General features: G+C 38.6%; 1 protein-coding gene, 1 non-coding gene and 1 pseudogene across 2 annotated transcripts; all 3 read left to right on the top strand.

The window, feature by feature from the left end:
* The first annotated feature begins 3,360 nt into the window (after positions 1-3,360).
* Positions 3,361-4,329, top strand: LOC121133551 (putative olfactory receptor 10D4). Its single transcript, XM_040730253.1, has one exon. It carries the CDS (start codon positions 3,385-3,387, stop codon positions 4,327-4,329), a length of 945 nt encoding a protein of 314 aa, XP_040586187.1. The 5' UTR covers positions 3,361-3,384.
* A 535-nt stretch (positions 4,330-4,864) lies between these two features.
* Positions 4,865-17,813, top strand: LOC101824415 (annotated as a pseudogene).
* Positions 9,674-9,780, top strand: LOC121133578. Its single transcript, XR_005870461.1, has one exon. It is a non-coding gene; the product is annotated as a U6 spliceosomal RNA (small nuclear RNA).
* Positions 17,814-18,068: the final 255 nt, after the last annotated feature.

Raw genomic sequence — 18,068 nt, 5'->3', positions numbered from 1 at the left:
AGTACATTTGTGTACTGTGTAGATTAAATGTGAGTGCTAAAAGCAAGTTATAGCATTGAGACGATTTTTAAAGTACTTTTTAAAAAGTGAATTATAACTAGGTTGAACAAAGGACAAAAACTACATACAAATACAATATAATGAATAATATTTAAGAATACATTTGAACTGTGGTGGGATGATTGTGAAAATGACTAAAGCTCAAAATTGGTAAGAAAGAGAAAATGAAGTTTCCCTTGAGTTTTATTTATTTACTAAGTAAGATACAAATTGTCGTGTTACTTCTATAGTTGTATATATTAATGAGGGAGGGACTAAGAAAGGGTGAAGGGCACAAGGAAAGAGATTAGAGCCTTTAATTATTCCCTTTGAATATCCAGATTGGATCACTGGGGATATTGTCCCCAAAGATACCAGTTCCATGATCACTATCTGGTTTGAAAACATTATAAATTCATTATTTCAAGGTCAAATTATTAGCAGAACTGAGTGTCCAACACACATCATAGATTAAAGAAGAGAAGGTAAAATATCTTGTCTCTATGCCAGGACACTTTATGCACAATAGAGTCTCTTTTTTTTAGAAACTTTTGACTAGAGACTTTACAAACATCTGTCTGTCCACATTAGATGTGTTTCCTGACTGCTGGTATGTGTGTAACATTCTGACTGCTTGTGTCTTCCATTCTTCTGTGTGGATCAGATTACTTTGTAAAACAGAAGGGAAGAATCACAGAGTCACAGAACTAAAGAGAAAGTTTCTTTTATTTTAATCTTTTAAAATTTCCTACCTCAACTGCCACCATGCTAAAGCTGGTGCCCATTACAAAGGTTTAAGTTCATTGATCCATTAATAAATCAACAATGAGACAGCAATGAAAGGGAGAAGTATAGATTGTGTGTATACGCATGTGTGTGTATGTGCGTGTATATGAGTGTGTGTGTGTGTGTGTGTGTGTGTGTGTGAAGGCCTTAGGGAGGACATGAGTAACATCAGAGAGATAGGGTCCTTTTTTTCACTTAGCATAGATACTGGAAATTATCGCTACATCACAATCTATCCCTATTGCTATCTTTCTTCACTTCATCCATTTATAGTTCTTTTAGCAGGAACATGTTTATTCTGTCACACAACATTTTATCACTAATACCTAAATATAAGTGAATGTAGTGAAAGTGAAACTGGGGTATTCAAAAGTGTTTGTGTGAAATTTTACAATTTGCTTTTTGAAACGACAACCAATTTCACACTCTTTTCAGAAAAGTAATTCCTTCTTCTGACTCGTTGGAAGTTAGCCATGTAGCTTCTAACCTGAAACCTTCTATGGTAGGAATTTGGTGTCTCCCTGGTTAAGAAAGACACAATTCTAGATAGCTTTCCTGGTATCATATCCTTTTTTAGGATGTTCATACATGAAATATGATATTGAATTCTGAATGCACAAAACCAGGTAGAAGGATTCTGAACACATGTATAAAAACAGCTATGAACTCTGTCTTTTGCCTAGGGCAGGTGAGGGCCAGACAGCTGAGCAGGTCTGTACTATGGATTTGATTTCTGAATTACACAAGGAAGTCTATGAGTAAGAGAACTTCTGAGCACTTTTAACCTACTAAGTGTTCCTTCGTAAAACACACTTTTTAATGATTATTTTTTCTTTAAATTAGAAACAAGCTTGTTTCACATGTCAATCCCAGTTTCCTCTCCTTCACCTCCTCTCCTGTTCTCTGCCAGCACCCTATCCACAAAACACATTTTTTTAAGTGAGAGGAATATAATGTTTCCCAGATCAATGTATCTTATTTGGTCTTGAATCACAGGCTCCATAAGTATGTGTGGTTACATAAATATATAAACAAATGGAATAATTAAAATGTCTAACAGCTTCTTTGCAAACTGTTTTAAATTAAGTGTTTATGCTTCCTGGAAGGCTTTAGTTGTTATTATATGATCATTCTTACTTCAGGGTCATTTGCTAGAATAACTTCATAATGTTTTTGCTACTAAAAAACCAGCAAAAATCACAGCCTTATTATAGTTTTATCTCACTCAATCCTCACAATTGTAAGAGGCATAAAACATCCATTTTCCTCAGAGTAGGCGAGGTTTTGATCCAGGAATTTTCTCAGGGCCCAGAGGTCCATATTGGTGGAGGAAGGTAATGATCAGAAACCTCTTTTACATTTCTGTGTGCTTAAGGCATGGGGCTTCCGTTTATCTTTTTAATTCTGGCAGGCTGTTAGGAAGTATGTGAAATTGCATTGATTGCTAAAGTACAGAGTCAATGTCTACATAGATAGAACAGATATGTTTTACTTCCTGTCTATTCTTCCCTGGAATTTTATTCTAATCACACAGTATGAATAAGACTACATTCAGAAGGACCTGGTTCCTACACTAAGGTCAATGATCATCTAAAACCTTCTTTTTCTTTGTCTTCATTCTTAGTATTAATTATGCTTTGTAAGCACAGCAAGGATTGTACCTTGGTAAGCCCAAAGAACACACATCCTCAATATATTAAAAAGTGTGAATGGATTTATCAGACTATTTCCGTGAAAATAATATTAGTTACAGAAGAGCAAAATTACCTGCTGGTTACATGTGGAAGGTTAGGGGAAGTGCAACACAGAAGAGAAGTTTTGTGGATTATTATTTACTGATTAGGATCCTAATTAATGATGCTAAGATGCACTATGATATTGAAATTTACATTTGTGAGATTTTCAGATTAGAAATAAAACTTCACCGAGGAGACAGAACATGGGATTGTAGGAATTATTTCTGTCATTGTACAGATTCTACTTCTGGACCCAGTCCACATTCTGCCTCTGTGTGTGTGTTTGTGTGTGTTTCGTAACTTCTCAGTATAAACAACATGTAATTCTTCTATGTTTGGTGAAGAGTGGAAAACATACTTTTTGGAGCAAACATTAAAAAGAAGAGTGAATTTCTTTTCCCTTTTCCCTTTTTTAATGCACACAATGGGACAATCGGCTTATGTATAATTCAAGCATAGCCTTTTCATCCAACATGAGGCCATCATCTGATAACGCAGGTTCCATTAGAAAAATGTGTAACCTGAAATGTGCCAGATTTTTCTTTCTTCTTCTTATTAACCAGAAGTGAAGAAAATAAAGCAGGTTGGTGGCAAGAATCAATCATTGCCATTTATATGCTTTTACTCCACCTGAGAGAAATAGAGACCAAATGAGGCACATCTCTTAACTGAATGCCAAGATAAGATTCATTGCTGCTTCTGTTTTCACTCTTGGCTTTCTTTGGATTTCAACCACTGCCTTATATAGAAGACCCTTGGTCAGGAAGCTGTTCTCAGTTACTCATGAACAACATTGCTTTACTTCTCCAGGTCTGCCTATGTCATGAACATGAGGAATTACACCTCTGTGACAGAATTCATCCTGCTGGGAATTTCTAATAGTGAAGGATTAGAAAACATGCTCTTTGTCCTGTTCCTGGTTTTCTATGTCTTTGCTTTGCTGGGAAACCTGCTCATCTTCCTCACCATCCTTGCTTCCCCTAAACTCCACACCCCTATGTATTTCTTCCTGGGGAACCTGGCAGTGTTTGACATATTCTTCCCGTCTGTGAATTCTCCTAAGCTGATGGACTGCCTAGTGGGACGGAGTTGCACCATCTTATACCAGGGCTGTGCCTCACAGATTTTTTTCTATCATACCCTAGGGTGTACTGAGTGTTTCCTGTATACAGTGATGGCCTATGATCGTTTTGTGGCTATTTGTCACCCTATGAGATACACAGTCATCATGAACCGCAGGGTGTGTACCTTCCTCACAGTTGGCACTTGGCTGGGGGGCTTTGTTCATGGGAGCATCCTCACCTTTCTTATCTTTAAGTTACCCTACTGTGGGCCCAATGAGGTGAACAGTTTCTTCTGTGACATTCCTGTAGTGTTGTCCCTGGCATGTGCAGACACATCTCTGGCACAGACTGTGAGTTTTACCAATGTTGGCATCGTAGCACTCACGTGTTTTCTCCTTGTTCTCACTTCATACACTCGTATTGTCATCTCCATCTTGAAAATCCGTTCCTCAGAAGGCAGGCGCAGAGCCTTCTCCACCTGCAGTGCCCACCTGACATCCATTCTATTGTTCTATGGCCCTGTGATTCTTGTTTATCTCAGACCTGCTTCCAGTCCCTGGCTGGATTCTGTTGTCCAGGTGTTTAATAATGTTGTCACCCCGTCCTTGAATCCTCTGATTTATTCTTTGAGAAACAAGGAAGTGAAACTAGCCCTGAAAAAGGTGCTGAGTCAAGCAATGCAACCTTTGGGCTATAAGGAATAGAAGGAATCATTCTTTTAATGCTGTTTCCAGTTTTGTTTTCTTAAGAACTGTTGCCAAATTAGTGAACTGCCCTCAGTTCTTGGATATCCTCACAAGGCAAGGTTAATTTCAGATGGTGTGGGTTTCACCCTATAAAGAAGCTTTTTTAGATTAATCCAGTGTTTTTAATTGCAATTTGCCAAAAACAATGAATATTTCTGCTCTGTAACATTCATGTGTGGACTTCAGTGGATTGAATGTTATGAAGTTGTACCTTTCCCAAAGCCATGCATAACCTTATGCTCCCTTGAATTCCTCTTATCATTGCTTATAAATATTATCTTTCTGTATTTTTCTGAGTCACTTTGGTCACTCCATTAAGCTAATCATAATTAATAAGGTATGGGATTTGTAACAAGGACTGGAATTAGTAGATGCATCTTTGTCCTGTTAATTATGATGCAAATCACCAAATGTAGAACAAAAAAAGTATCACTATGTAGGAAACATCAAATTCAAATATTCTGAAGAATGTTCTCTATTGTCTTCTAAGATGATGTCTTTTGCTTCAAGTCCAAGAGTTCAAGGTGTTGATTTGCTTGTTATGAATTGTTATTGGTATTATAAAAATTTAAATAAGCATAATAAAGTGCTCAAGCCCTCCTATGGACCACTGGGAATTAATACAGTATCCTGGTATGACTGATTCCTACTCAAAATCTAACAACATGACACAAATTTTGGATGTTGAAGATATCAGTTAATTCTGAAACCAGACCCTGAGAAGTTGAATAGGGTTTATTTTCCCAAAGGTCATCTCAGGGACCTCTGGTTGGTCAATTTAGTCATACAAAACAGCAACAGTGGGATCTTGTGCAAAAGGCTACACAATAGTGTGGTTTTTATCATCCTATGTCTGTGTGTTTCTTTTTTTTTCTAGAGGAAAATTCATGGATAATAATCAGTTTTCTATCCCATGTCATTCCCTTTAATTCTTTACCTGGACACATTGTTTTTCAGTCTTTTAAATATTATTTTAATAGTGATCTGGACCCCCCAAATGTGAGTGTCAGCGAGAAGGCCTGGGCAACCTATGGGGCCCTGAGCTGTGGATCAGTGTCTATCCCTAGAATACAAACAGTCTTCATGTGCCTATAGCACAAAGAGGGATGCTCTCTCAGCCTGGACTCTTAGGGGAGTGCCTGGACCCTAACCAGAGTGAAATGACAGACTCTAGATATCCCCTATGTGGAAGGATTTAGCAATAGGGTGGGAGGGTGGGGGGGGCAGGGGAGTGCAGGAGGAGGGGAGGGAGAGGGAACTGGGATTGACATGTAAAACAAGCTACTGAAAATTAAAAAAAAAAGAATAAAAAAACAAAAAACAAAAAAAAATTATTTTACCTTTAACTGAAGAAGTTAGCAAGTCCTGTGGTTGTCTAAAGACCATCAATATTCTTAGGATTTTTAAAACTAAAAGAAGTTTTTTGAGTAAGCAGTCTTGACTTCCATCTACTTCCTTTTGTTGAAACAACTGAATCTATGCCACAGTATTTTAACCATTCAAAGGTCATTTTAAAAATTCCAAGACTTGTGAAAAGAAAGAGCAAATATGACAATCATCTAAGAAACAATTTACAGAGCAGTTAATCTGAAATGTGCTAGTTTGAGATGTTGCTCAATCTTGCTTGCTATATGACTTCACACACAGTTACAAGAGATAATTAATTTCACACCAAAATTCAGAGACTGATTGAGCCTCCAAAACCAGCACGTGTCTGGGGAAGTCTATACATAGGTTCACTTGAAAATCTCAGGTGTCTATTGCCTTGTTTTAAATGCCACTGAAATCCATCTCAATGCTCTGAGCTAATGCTATTCCATTCAGGACTTTTTTCATCTGAAAGCACTCTTCCTTAAATTCCTTCACTGTGCCTTTCTTCTTCCAAAATGTGTGTGTTGACGATTTTATCCTTTGGCTATAGATGTCAACTTCCACTGGAATTCTTTCCTTATGTGTCATAAAGGAAGATAACCATCATTCTATGTGTGTAAATTGGGAGAATAAATTTTTAAAAATTTCTGTGAAAGATTGTTATAGAGCCATAAGTTTCTACTATTTATAACTACTCATCATTCCTTAAATGTAATAGAATTTAATAGACATGAAAACTTGAAAAAATTACTATTTATTTTATAGTATTTATTTTATAGTATTTCAGAATTTATTCTTTTAACTTTTAATCAAGTTATTTCATGAATAGAATTATCTAGCTGGATTATCATGATTTACCACATAAATACTTAGAGTAAGATACATACATTTGAGCCCACCCCCACTGGGAATGGCAAGTGCCTTCCTCCCCACCACCACCACCGCCCCTGGCTGGATTCCCCTAACTCCTAGGCCCTAATCACTTGGGGCATGTAACACTACCCACCCCTGTCCACAAAAGCCCCAGAGACATAGGGGCAGGCTCCCACACTCCAAACTATCCAGCACTGCATCTGCTAGAATTGAAGCCTTGGCCCCTTCTCCATTAGAAGAGAAAGAACTACCACAAAAGCCCACCAACACCAATTGGAGGAAGATACACCTGCCTGAATCACAGGCCGCCACCTGCACCCACTGGAGAAAGACATGGGTAGACAACAGCATAAGAATCCATTCAGTCACATGAAGGGTAATATGACAGCAGCAGAGACTAGGGGTGGTAAACCAGGAAGATCTGAACATCCCAATGCCGATGAAGCAGAGGAAAAGGACTGTAAAAATAACTCTGTGAAGATGATAGAGGCCCTCAAAGAGGAAATGAGAAACCCCCCTTAAAGAAATGGAAGAAAAGACAAACAAAAATAGAAGAAATCAACAAATCCCTTAAAGAAAGCAAGGAAAGCCAAGAAACAAAAACATTCAAACAGGTGAAGGAAACAGTTCAAATAGTTCAAGATTTGAAAGCTAAAGTAGAGGCAATAAAGAAAACATAAACCGAGGGAACGCTGGAAATGGGAAATCTGGGTAAACAACCAGGAACTACAGATACAAGCATAGCCAGCAGAAAACAAGAGATAGAAGAGAGAATCTCAGGTGTTGAAGATACATTAGAGGAAATAGATTCACTGACCAAAATGCCAAATCCAACAAATTATTAACACAAAATAGCCAGGATATCTGGGACACCATGAAAACAACAAATCTAAGAAGAAAACTTTCCCAACTTAAAGAAGGACATGCTTATGAAAGCACAAGAAGCTTACAGAACACCAAATAGACTGGGCCAGAAAAAAAGTTTCTTTACCATATAATAATCAAAACACCAAAGACACAGAATAAAGAAAGAACATTAACAGTTGCAAACAAAAAAGGCCAAGTAACATATAATAGCAGACCTTCAAGAATTACACCTGAAAGTGGGTGCCTAGCAATCTATGGGGCCTCTGGTAGTGAATCACTATTTATCTCTAGTATATGAATGGACTTTGGGAGCCCATTCCACATAGAGGGATACTCTCTTGGCCTAGACACCAGGGGAGGGCCTAGACCCTCCTCCAAATGATATGACAGACTTTGAAGATCCCCATGGAAGGCATCACCCATGCTGGGGAGCAGAAAGGGTATGGAATCAGGGTCAGTGGGGGGCAGGAGAGGAATGGAGGGAAGGGAACTGGGGTTGACATGTAAAATAAGCTTGTTTCTAATTTAAATTAAAAGTCTGGCTTTTCAATGGAAACTCTGAAAGTCATAGGTACTGGATATGTGTGTACAGACACTAAAAGACCACGAACACCAGCCCAGACTACTATACCCAGAAAAGCTTTCAATCACTATAGACAAAGAAAACAAGATATTCCATGACAAACCATATATAAACAGTGCATATACACAAATTCAGTCATACAGAAAGTACTGGAAGGAAAACACCAACCCAAGGAATTTAGCTACACTCACAAAAACATAGACAATAGATACCAACCCCTCCCCCCAAAGGAAAATGCATACACAAAACTATCACCACCACCAAATCAAAAAAATCCCAGGAATCAACAATCAATGGTCATCTTGCTAATGTATCTTAATATCAAAGGTCTCAATTTGTCTATAAAAAGATACAGGTTCACAGAATGGGCATGAAGACAGAATCCATCCTTCTGCTTCATAAAAGAAACACACCTTAACTTCAAAAGACAGACAGTATCTCAGAGTAAAGCGTTGGGAAAAGATTGTCCAATCAAATGGACCTAAGCAACAAGGTGGTGTAGTTATCCTAATATCTAACAAATTAGACTTCTAACTAAAATTAATCAAAAGAGTTGTAAAAGGTCATTTCATGTTCATCACAGGAAAAAAATCCATCAGGATGAAGTCTCAATTCTGATCATCTTTGCCCCAAATAAAAGGGCACCCATACTTGTAAAAGAAACATTACTAAAACTTAAATCACACACAAAACCCCCCACACTAATAATGTGAGCCTTCAACACCCTACTCTCATCACTGAACAGGATTTCCAGGCAGAAACATAACAGAGAAATAAAAGAACTAACAGAAGTTATGACTCAGCCAGGTTTAACAGATATCTGTAGAACATTCCATCCAAAAGGAAAAGAATACACCTACTTCTTATCACTCCATAGACTCTTCTCTAAAACTGACCACATATTTGGCAAACTTCAACAGATACAAAAAATTTGGAACAACCCTCTGTATCTTAGAATTCAACAACAACACAAATTGCAGAAAGCCTAAAATCTCATGGAGATTGAACAATGCTCATTTGTATCACCCCTAGGTCAAGGAAGAAAGAAAGAAATTAAAGACTTCCTAGAAATCAATGAAATGTACAACATACTCAGACTTATAGGACTCTGTGAAAGCAATGCAAAGAGGAAGTTTGTAGCGTTAAGTACCCACTTAAAGAAACTGGAGAACTCCCACACTCATCACTTAACAGCACACCAGAAAGCTTTAGAACAAAAAGAAGCAAACTCACCTAGGAGTATATGCCCTCCTATACTCAAATAATCAAATTGAGGACTGAAATCAAGAATATTGAAACAAAGAAAACAACACAAAGAATCAATAAAACAAAGAGCTGGTTCTTTGAGAAAATCAGCAAATAACTAACAAAAAGGCAGAGAAAGAATATGAAAATTCACAAAATCAGAAATGGAAACAGGGACATAAAAACAGATACTGAGGAAATGCAGAGGATCATCAGGTCATACTTCAAAAATATGTACTCCATAAATTGGAAAATTTAAAGGAAATTGACAATTTTCTGGATAGCTATCTCATAACAAAATTAAATCAAGAACAGATAAACAATTTAAACATACCTATAACCCCTAATGAAATAGAAGTAGTCGTGCTCGCTTCGGCAGCACATATACTAAAATTGGAACGATACAGAGAAGATTAGCATAGCCCCTGCACAAGGATGACACGCAAATTCGTGAAGCGTTCCATATTTTTTATGATAGAGGCCCTAAAAGAGGATATTGGAAAATCCCTCAAAGAAATGGAAGAAAAAACAAACCAAAAATGCAAGAAATGGAAGAAAAAACAAATCAAAAAATGCAAGAATTGGAAGAAAAAAACAAACCAAAAAAGGCAGGAAATGGAAGAAGAAATGAAGCAAAAAATGCAAGAAATGGAAGGAAAAACAAAGCAAAAAATTCAAGAATTGGAAGAAGAAACATACCAAAAAAGGCAGGAAATGGAAGAAGAACAAAGCAAAAAATGCAAGAAATGGTAGAAAAAACAAAGCAAAAAATGAAAAAAATGGAAGAAGAAACAAACCAAAAAAGGCAGGAAATGGAAGAAGAAACAAAGCACAAAATGCGAGAAATGGAACAAAAAGAAAACCAAAAAATGCAAGAAATGGAAGAAAGAACAAGCCAAAAAATTCATAAAAGGCAACAAACGGACGAACAGATAAACAGAAAATTGCAAGAAGCAATGCAAACACTGCAAGGGTTGAAAACTGAAATAGAGACATTAAAAAACACAATCTGAAGAAAGGCAGAAAATAGAAAAGCTAGTCAAACAGTCAGGCACTACCAATACAAGCATTACCAACAGAATAGAAGAGATGGAAGAGAGAATCTCAAGTGTTGAAGATACACTAGGAGAAATGGATTTATCAACCAAAGAAAACCTTAAATCCAACAAATCCTTAACACAAAACATCCAGGAAATATGGGACACCATGAAAAGACCAAACCTAAGAATAATAGATATAGAAGAAGGAGAAGAAATCCACCTCAAAGGGGCAGAAGGCATATTCAACAAAATCATAGAAGAAAACTTTCCCAACCTTAAGAAAGACATGTCAATGAAGGTACAAGAAGCCTACAGAACACCAAATAGAGTGGACCACAAAAAAAAATCCCCTCGCCATATAATAATCAAGACCCCAAACATACAGAAAAAAGAAAGAATATTAAGAGCAGCTAAGGAAAAAGGTCAAGTAACATATAAAGGCAGACCTATCAGAATTACACCTGATTTCTCCATGGAAACTCTGAAAGCCAGAAGGTCCTGGATAGATATTCTACCTACACTAAGAGACCATGGATGCCAGCCCAGACTACTATACCCGGCAAAGCTCTCAATCACTATAGACGGAGAAAACAAGATATTCCATGACAAAACTAGATTCAAGCAATATGTGTCCACTAACCCAGGGTTACAGAAAATTTTGGAAGGAAAACTACAACCCAAGGAAGCTAAGTACAACCAGAAAAACATAAGCATTAGAGAATCCCTTTCTACCAACAGCCAAAAGAACAAAGGGGTGAGATTCCACACATAATTCCACCAACAACAACCATCGCAAATCGAAGAAGGATGAGCAATCAATGGTCATTAATATCCCTCAATATTAATGGCCTTAACTCACCCATAAAAAGACACAGACTAGCAGAATGGATTCGAAGCCAGAACCCTTCCTTCTGCTGCATACAAGAAACACACCACACCCTCAAAGACAGACATTACCTGAGAGTTAAAAGTTGGGAAAAACAATACAAAGAATCAATGCAACGAAGAGTTGGTTCTTTGAGAAAATCAACAAGATAGACAAACCTTTGTCCAAACTTACCAAACAGCGGAGAGTGAACACACAAATTAACAAAATCAGAAATGAAAAGGGGGGACATAACAACAGACTCTGAGGAAATCCAGAGAATCATTAGGTCATACTTTGAAAACCTGTACTCCACAAAATTCGAAAATTTAAAGGAAATGGATGACTTCCTGGACAGCTATCATTTGCCAAAACTAAATCAAGAACGGATAAGCAATTTAAATAGACCTATAACCCCTATGGAAATAGAAACTGTCATCAAAAGTCTCCCAACCAAAAAAAGCCCAGGTCCAGATGTCCTCAGTGCAGAATTCTACCAGAAATTCAAGGAACAGCTTATACCAATTCTTCTCAAAGTGTTCCACACAATAGAAGCAGAAGGGTCTTTGCCAAACTCTTTCTATGAGTCTTCAATAACCTTAATCCCCAAGCCACACAAAGATACAACTAAGAAAGAGAACTTCAGACCAATATCCCTCATGAACATTGATGCAAAAATACTCAATAAAATACTGGCAAATCGGATCCAAGAACACATCAAAACAATCATTCACCACGATCAAGTAGGTTTCATCCCAGGGATGCAGGGATGGTTCAACATACGAAAATCCATCAACGTAATCCACCATATAAACAAGCTGAAAAACAAAAATCACATGATCATCTCACTAGATGCTGAAAAAGCCTTTGACAAAATCCAACACCCTTCATGATAAAGGTCTTGGAGAGATCTGGGATAACAGGGACATACTTAAACATAATAAAAGCTATATACAGTAAACCAACAGCCAACATCAAACTAAATGGACAGAAACTCAACGCAATTCCTCTAAAATCAGGAACAAAACAAGGCTGTCCACTCTCTCCATACCTTTTCAACATGGTACTTGAAGTTCTAGCTATTGCCATACGACAACAAAGGGGGATCAAGGGGATACAAATTGGGAAGGAAGAGGTCAAACTTTCACTGTTTGCAGACGATATGATAGTTTACATCAATGACCCAAAGAACTCTACCAGGGAACTCTTACAGCTGATTAACACCTTCAGCAAAGTGGCAGGCTACAAGATCAACTCAAGAAAATCAGTAGCCCTACTATATACAGATGATAAAAGGGCTGAAAGAGAAATCATAGAAACATCACACTTTACAATTGCCACGAACAACATAAAATACCTTGGGGTAACGCTAACCAAACAAGTGAAAGACCTGTATCGTAAGAACTTTGAATCTTTAAAGAAAGAAATTAAAGAAGCCCTCAGAAAATGGAAAGATCTCCCATGCTCTTGGATAGGTAGGATCAATGTAGTAAAAATGGCAATCCTGCCAAAAGCAATCTACAGATTCAATGCAATCCCAGCACAATTCTTCACACACCTTGAAAGAACAATAATCAATTTTGTATGGAAAAACAAAAGACCCAGGATAGCCAAAACAACCCTGTTCAACAAGGCATCGTCTGGAGGCATCACCATCCCTGACCTCAAGCTCTATTATAGAGCTATAGTCCTGAAAACAGCTTGGTATTGGCACAAAAATAGACAGGTAGACCAATGGAATCGAATTGAAAATCCGGATATTAACCCACACACGTACGAACATCTGATCTTTGACAAAGAAGCTAAAAATATACAATGGAATAAAGAAAGCATCTTCAACAAATGGTGCTGGCATAACTGGAGACTGGCATGTAGAAGAATGCGGATCGATCCATGTTTATCGCCATGCACAAAACTTAAGTCCAAATGGATCAAAGACCTCAACATAAATCCAGCCACACTGAACCTCTTAGAAGAGAAAGTGGGTGGTACCCTTGAACGAATTGGTACAGGAGACAGCTTCCTGAACATAACACCAGTAGCACAGACAGTGAGATCAACAATTAATAAATGGGACCTACTGAAACTGAGAAGCTTCTTAAGGCAAAGGACACAGCAAGACAAAAAGGCAGCCCACAGAATGGGAAAAAATATTCACTAATCTCACATCTGACAGAGGGTTGATCTCCAAAATTTACAAAGAACTCAAGAAGCAAGTCTCCAAAACACCAAAGGACCCAATTAAAAAGTGGGCTGCAGAACTAAATAGGGATTTTTCAATAGAGGAGTCTAAAATGGCTGAGAGGCACTTGAGAAAGTGCTCAACATCCTTAGCCATCAGGGAAATGCAAATCAAAACAACTCTGAGATACCATCTCACTCCTGTCAGATTGGCTAAAATCAAAAACACCAATGACAATTTATGCTGGAGAGGATGTGGTGAAAGGGGAACACTCCTCCATTGCTGGTGTGAGTGCCAACTGGTTCAGCCACTTTGGAAATCGGTATGGAGATTCCTCAGAAAAATGGGAATACACCTACCACAAGACCCAGCAACTCCACTCTTAGGCATATATCCAAAAGATGCCCATTCATACAACAAAGATATCTGTTCCACTATGTTCATAGCAGCTTTATTTGTAATAGCCAGAACTTGGAAGCAACCTAGATGTCCCTCACGTGAAGAGTGGATAGAGAAAATGTGGTACATCTACACAATGGAGTACTATTCAGTAGAAAAAAATAATGGAATCATGAGATTCACAGGCAAATGGATGACACTAGAAGAAACCATCCTGAGTGAGGTAACCCAGTCACAAAAAGAGAAACATGGCATGTACTCTCTTATATATGGATTTTAGACATAGATCTGGGGAGTGCCAGCCTACAATCCTATGGCCAGAGAGTCTGGGAAACAGAAACTTCATTTAGTGGCTGATCGAAGAAGAGGCAGACTCCCTTGGTTAAGTGCTGAGCTGAACTCAAGAAAGCCAGTAACAGAGAGGGAGGACTGGTGATCAAAGGGATTAAGACTGGGCTGGTTTAACCCCCAGAAACAGCTGGCCAGACAAAGGTTAACTCTTGAATCCCAGGCATCAGCCTGGGAATCCAGCATGGGACTGATCAATACCCCCCTGAATTTGGGTGTCAGTGAGGAGGCCTAGGGAATCTATTGAGCCTTGGGCAGCAGATCAGTACCCATCCCGAGTATACACACGGACTTTGGACTCTCATAGAACAATGTGAGGTGCACTCTCACCCTGAACTCTTGGGGAAGGGTCTAGGCCCTGCCCTATATGAAATGACAGACTATGGACACCCCCATGGAGGGCCTCACCTTCCCTGGGGGAATTAGGGGATAACGGGGGGTTGGGGGGAGGGCACGGGAGGAGGGGAGGGAATGGGAGAGGGACCTGGAACTGACTTGTGAAGCAACCTCGTTTCTTATCTAAATTTAAACTGGAAAATAAAAAAAAAAGAAATAGAAGTAGTCATCAAAAGTCTAACAACCAAAAACAGTAAAACAAAACAAAATAAAACAAAACAAAATCCTAGGGCCAGATGGTTTCAGTGCATATTTCTACAAGAAATTCAAAGAAGAGCTAATATCAATACTCCTCAAATTGTTCCAAACAAACAGAAGGTGCATTTCCAAACCCTTTTTACAAGGCTATAATTATCTTGGTACTCAAACCACACAGACAAAACACACAGAGAATTACAGATGAATCTCCCTCATGAACATTGTTGTAAAAATACTCAATAAAACCAAATCCAAGAACACATCCGGGAAATCATCCACTATGACCAAGTAGGCTTCATCCCAGAGATGCAAGGATGGTTCGTTCAATAAAGAAAAATCTGTCAACTTAGTCCAACATATAAACAAATTGAAAAACAAAACAAAGCAAAACACATAATCATCCCATTATATGCTGAAAAGGCCCTCAACAAAATCCAACACCCCTTCATGATAAAAGTCTTGGAGAGATCAAGGTTAAAAAGAACATAGCTAAATATAATAAAGGCAATATACAGCAAGTGAACAGCCAACATCAAACCAAATGGTGAGAAACCCAGTGCAATTCCTCTAAAATCAGGAACAAGACAAGACTGTCCATTTTCTCCATATCCATTCAATACTGTTCTTGAAGTACTAGCTAGGGCAAGAAGGAGATAAAGGGGATACAAATTGGAAAGGAAGAAGTCAAACTTTGACTATTTGTAGATTCCATGATAGTTTATGTAAGTGACCCCAAAAATTCTACCAGGGAATTCCTACAGTTGATAACCACCTTCAATAAAGTGGCAGGATACCAGATTAACTCTAAAAATTTAGTAGCCCTCCTAAATATAGATGATTAATGGGCTGAGAAATTAGAGAAACATCAATCTTCATAATATCCCCCAACAACATAAAATATCTTAGGATAACTCTAACCAAACAAGTAAAAGAACTGTATGACAAGAACTTTAAGTCTTGAAAGAAAGAAATTAGATACCAGAAAATAGAAAGATCTCCCATGCTCTTGGATAGGTAGGATTAACAAAGCAAAAAGGACAATCTTACCAAAAGCAATCTACATATTCAATGCAATCCCCATCAAAATCCCAGCACAATTCTTCACAGATCTTGAAAGAACAATACTCAAATTCACATGGAAAAACAAAAAAACCCAGGGTAGCCAAAACATCCCTGTTCAATAAAGGAACTTCTGTAGGCATCATCATTCCTGACTTCAAGCTCTATTATAGATTTACAGTAATAAAAAACAGCTTGGTATTGGCATAAAAACGGACAGGTGATCCAACAGAATCGAATTGAAAACCCTGATATTAATCCACGTACCTACGAACACCTGAGTTTTGACAAAGGAAACTCAAATTGTACAATGGGACCAGCTCGGGATGCTGGCTGCCTTGGGGGAAACTGCTACAACAAGGGCGCTACCGAAAGGTCCTGGCTGCCTCCTGAGATGCCCTCTGAGCAGAGCCAAGTGATCTGACTCTAAAAATCTACAGGTCAGAGTCCTGTACTGGCCCCCAGGAGTTTAAAGCAGCCACAGAGGGTCTAAACGCAGTTCTCTTTCAGCCCCGAGTTCAGGACGTGGCAAGTCCTCCAGGATGCGTGGTTCCTGGGCAGTGCCTTACGGCTCTTCCTCCGGAGCTTATCCCTGGATGAATACTTTGCATCTGCAAAGCTGCAAGTGGAAAAGATTTTGTGTGAGTTATTGTTGCCTGAAAACTTAAAGGAAGGCCCAAAGGAATCTTCCTGAAGTTCATTACCGTGTATTAAAAACAAACCTTTTGGCTTTCCTTCAGTAGTGGAAGAGTCTCACTCTCCTGGTGAGCTCATACTGAAGCAGACTCAAGAAGACCAGAGGAAGCCCAGAGCCGTTCAAAGAAGTTTAAAATTTGCTTGGTCAGCACAAGCCTTCAATGAAGCAGCGGCAGTGTCTGTCAGGGAAGACGGCTTAAAGCAGGTGTCCTCAGAGGCTCTACTGTCCACTCAGGGAAGAGGTGTTCTGATGAAAAGAAAGCTGTCTCTCTTAGAACAGGGTATGATTATTAATGAAGATGGGAGGAATAAGCTTTTCATTAGTTTATGGTGACATCTCAGAAAAATTAATACATGTCTCTGATTTTGAATGTTCTGTCTGTATGAGGTTGTTTTTTGAGTCCGTAACAACCTCTTGTGGACATTCATTCTGTAAGAATTGTCTTGAGTGCTGTTTAGACCACATGCCATGTTGTTCTCGCTGCAAAGAGAGCTTAAAAGAGTATCTAGCAGACAGGAGGTACTGAGTCACCCAGCTGTTGGAAGAGTTAATAGTGAAGTAACTACCGGATGAATTGTCTGAGAGGAAGAAAATCTATGATGAACAAACTACTGAGCTCTCACCCTTGACCAAGAATGCCCCAATATTAGTTTGCACTATGGCCTACCCCACTGTGCCTGGCCCTCTCCATGTATTTGAGTCCAGATACAGGCTCATGATGTGAAGACATATACAGACTGGAACCAAGCCGTTTGGGATGTGTTGCCATCGATACACATAATAGTTTTGTAGATTATGGTTGTATGTTACGAAATCAGAAGTGCATTTCTTACCCAATGGAAGGTCTGTGGTTTACACGCTTAGAGGAAAGGGTTTTAGAGTTTTAAAAAGAGGAATGAAATATGGATAGTGCACTGCAGATATTGACTCTCTGGAAGATGTTAAGATTGAGAATAGAGATGAGGTAGAGTATGAGAGAGCATCACAACTTGGTATTCTCGCAAGCCTGCAGCTGGTTTCAGAATCTAACAGACAGATTTCGAGGCCAAATCCTTCAACACTTTGGATCAATGCCTGAAAGGAAGGAAGACCTCCAGGCAACCTCCCAAAACCTCCAGGTATGGTGTTTGGCAGTCCTTCCTGTAGACCCTCAGTATCAGCTCTCCGTGCTGTCAGTGAAGTCCCTGGAGGAACAGCTCACAAGGATACAGCATATCCTGACTTAATTTTCTAGAGGCCAGTCTAAGGAAAGAACTGCTTGGATCTCACCTAGCTTGCTCTTAGCCCCAAGGCTGAGAAATGGTTGGATCTCATTTTAAAGTTACCCTAATCTGGCCATGTTGTAGGCCAAATTTACTGCTGCCTTTGCACACCCAGTGCTGGTTTAAGAAATTAAGGAAACTTTTTTTTTGTTTTTGTTTTTCTTCAATCTCCTAAATCTTGTGGATCTGCAAATGAATACCTTCAACTAAGTCCCAGACCACTAAGAACTTGCACAGAAAACACATATGGAAAGTGTGTTAAACTTCTACATTGTGATGAAATTGCACTATTTACTGTACTCCAAATGAACT

This window comes from Mesocricetus auratus, unplaced genomic scaffold, assembly GCF_017639785.1.
Source record: "Mesocricetus auratus isolate SY011 unplaced genomic scaffold, BCM_Maur_2.0 Super-Scaffold_100022, whole genome shotgun sequence".
NCBI classification, from domain to species: domain Eukaryota; kingdom Metazoa; phylum Chordata; class Mammalia; order Rodentia; family Cricetidae; genus Mesocricetus; species Mesocricetus auratus.
This window is presented reverse-complemented; position numbering and strand designations above follow the sequence as displayed.

What these genes read in the sequence shown, in the direction of transcription:
- LOC121133551 (XM_040730253.1), top strand. Translation starts at nt 3,385, where the DNA reads ATGAACATGAGGAATTACACCTCTGTGACAGAATTCATCCTGCTGGGA.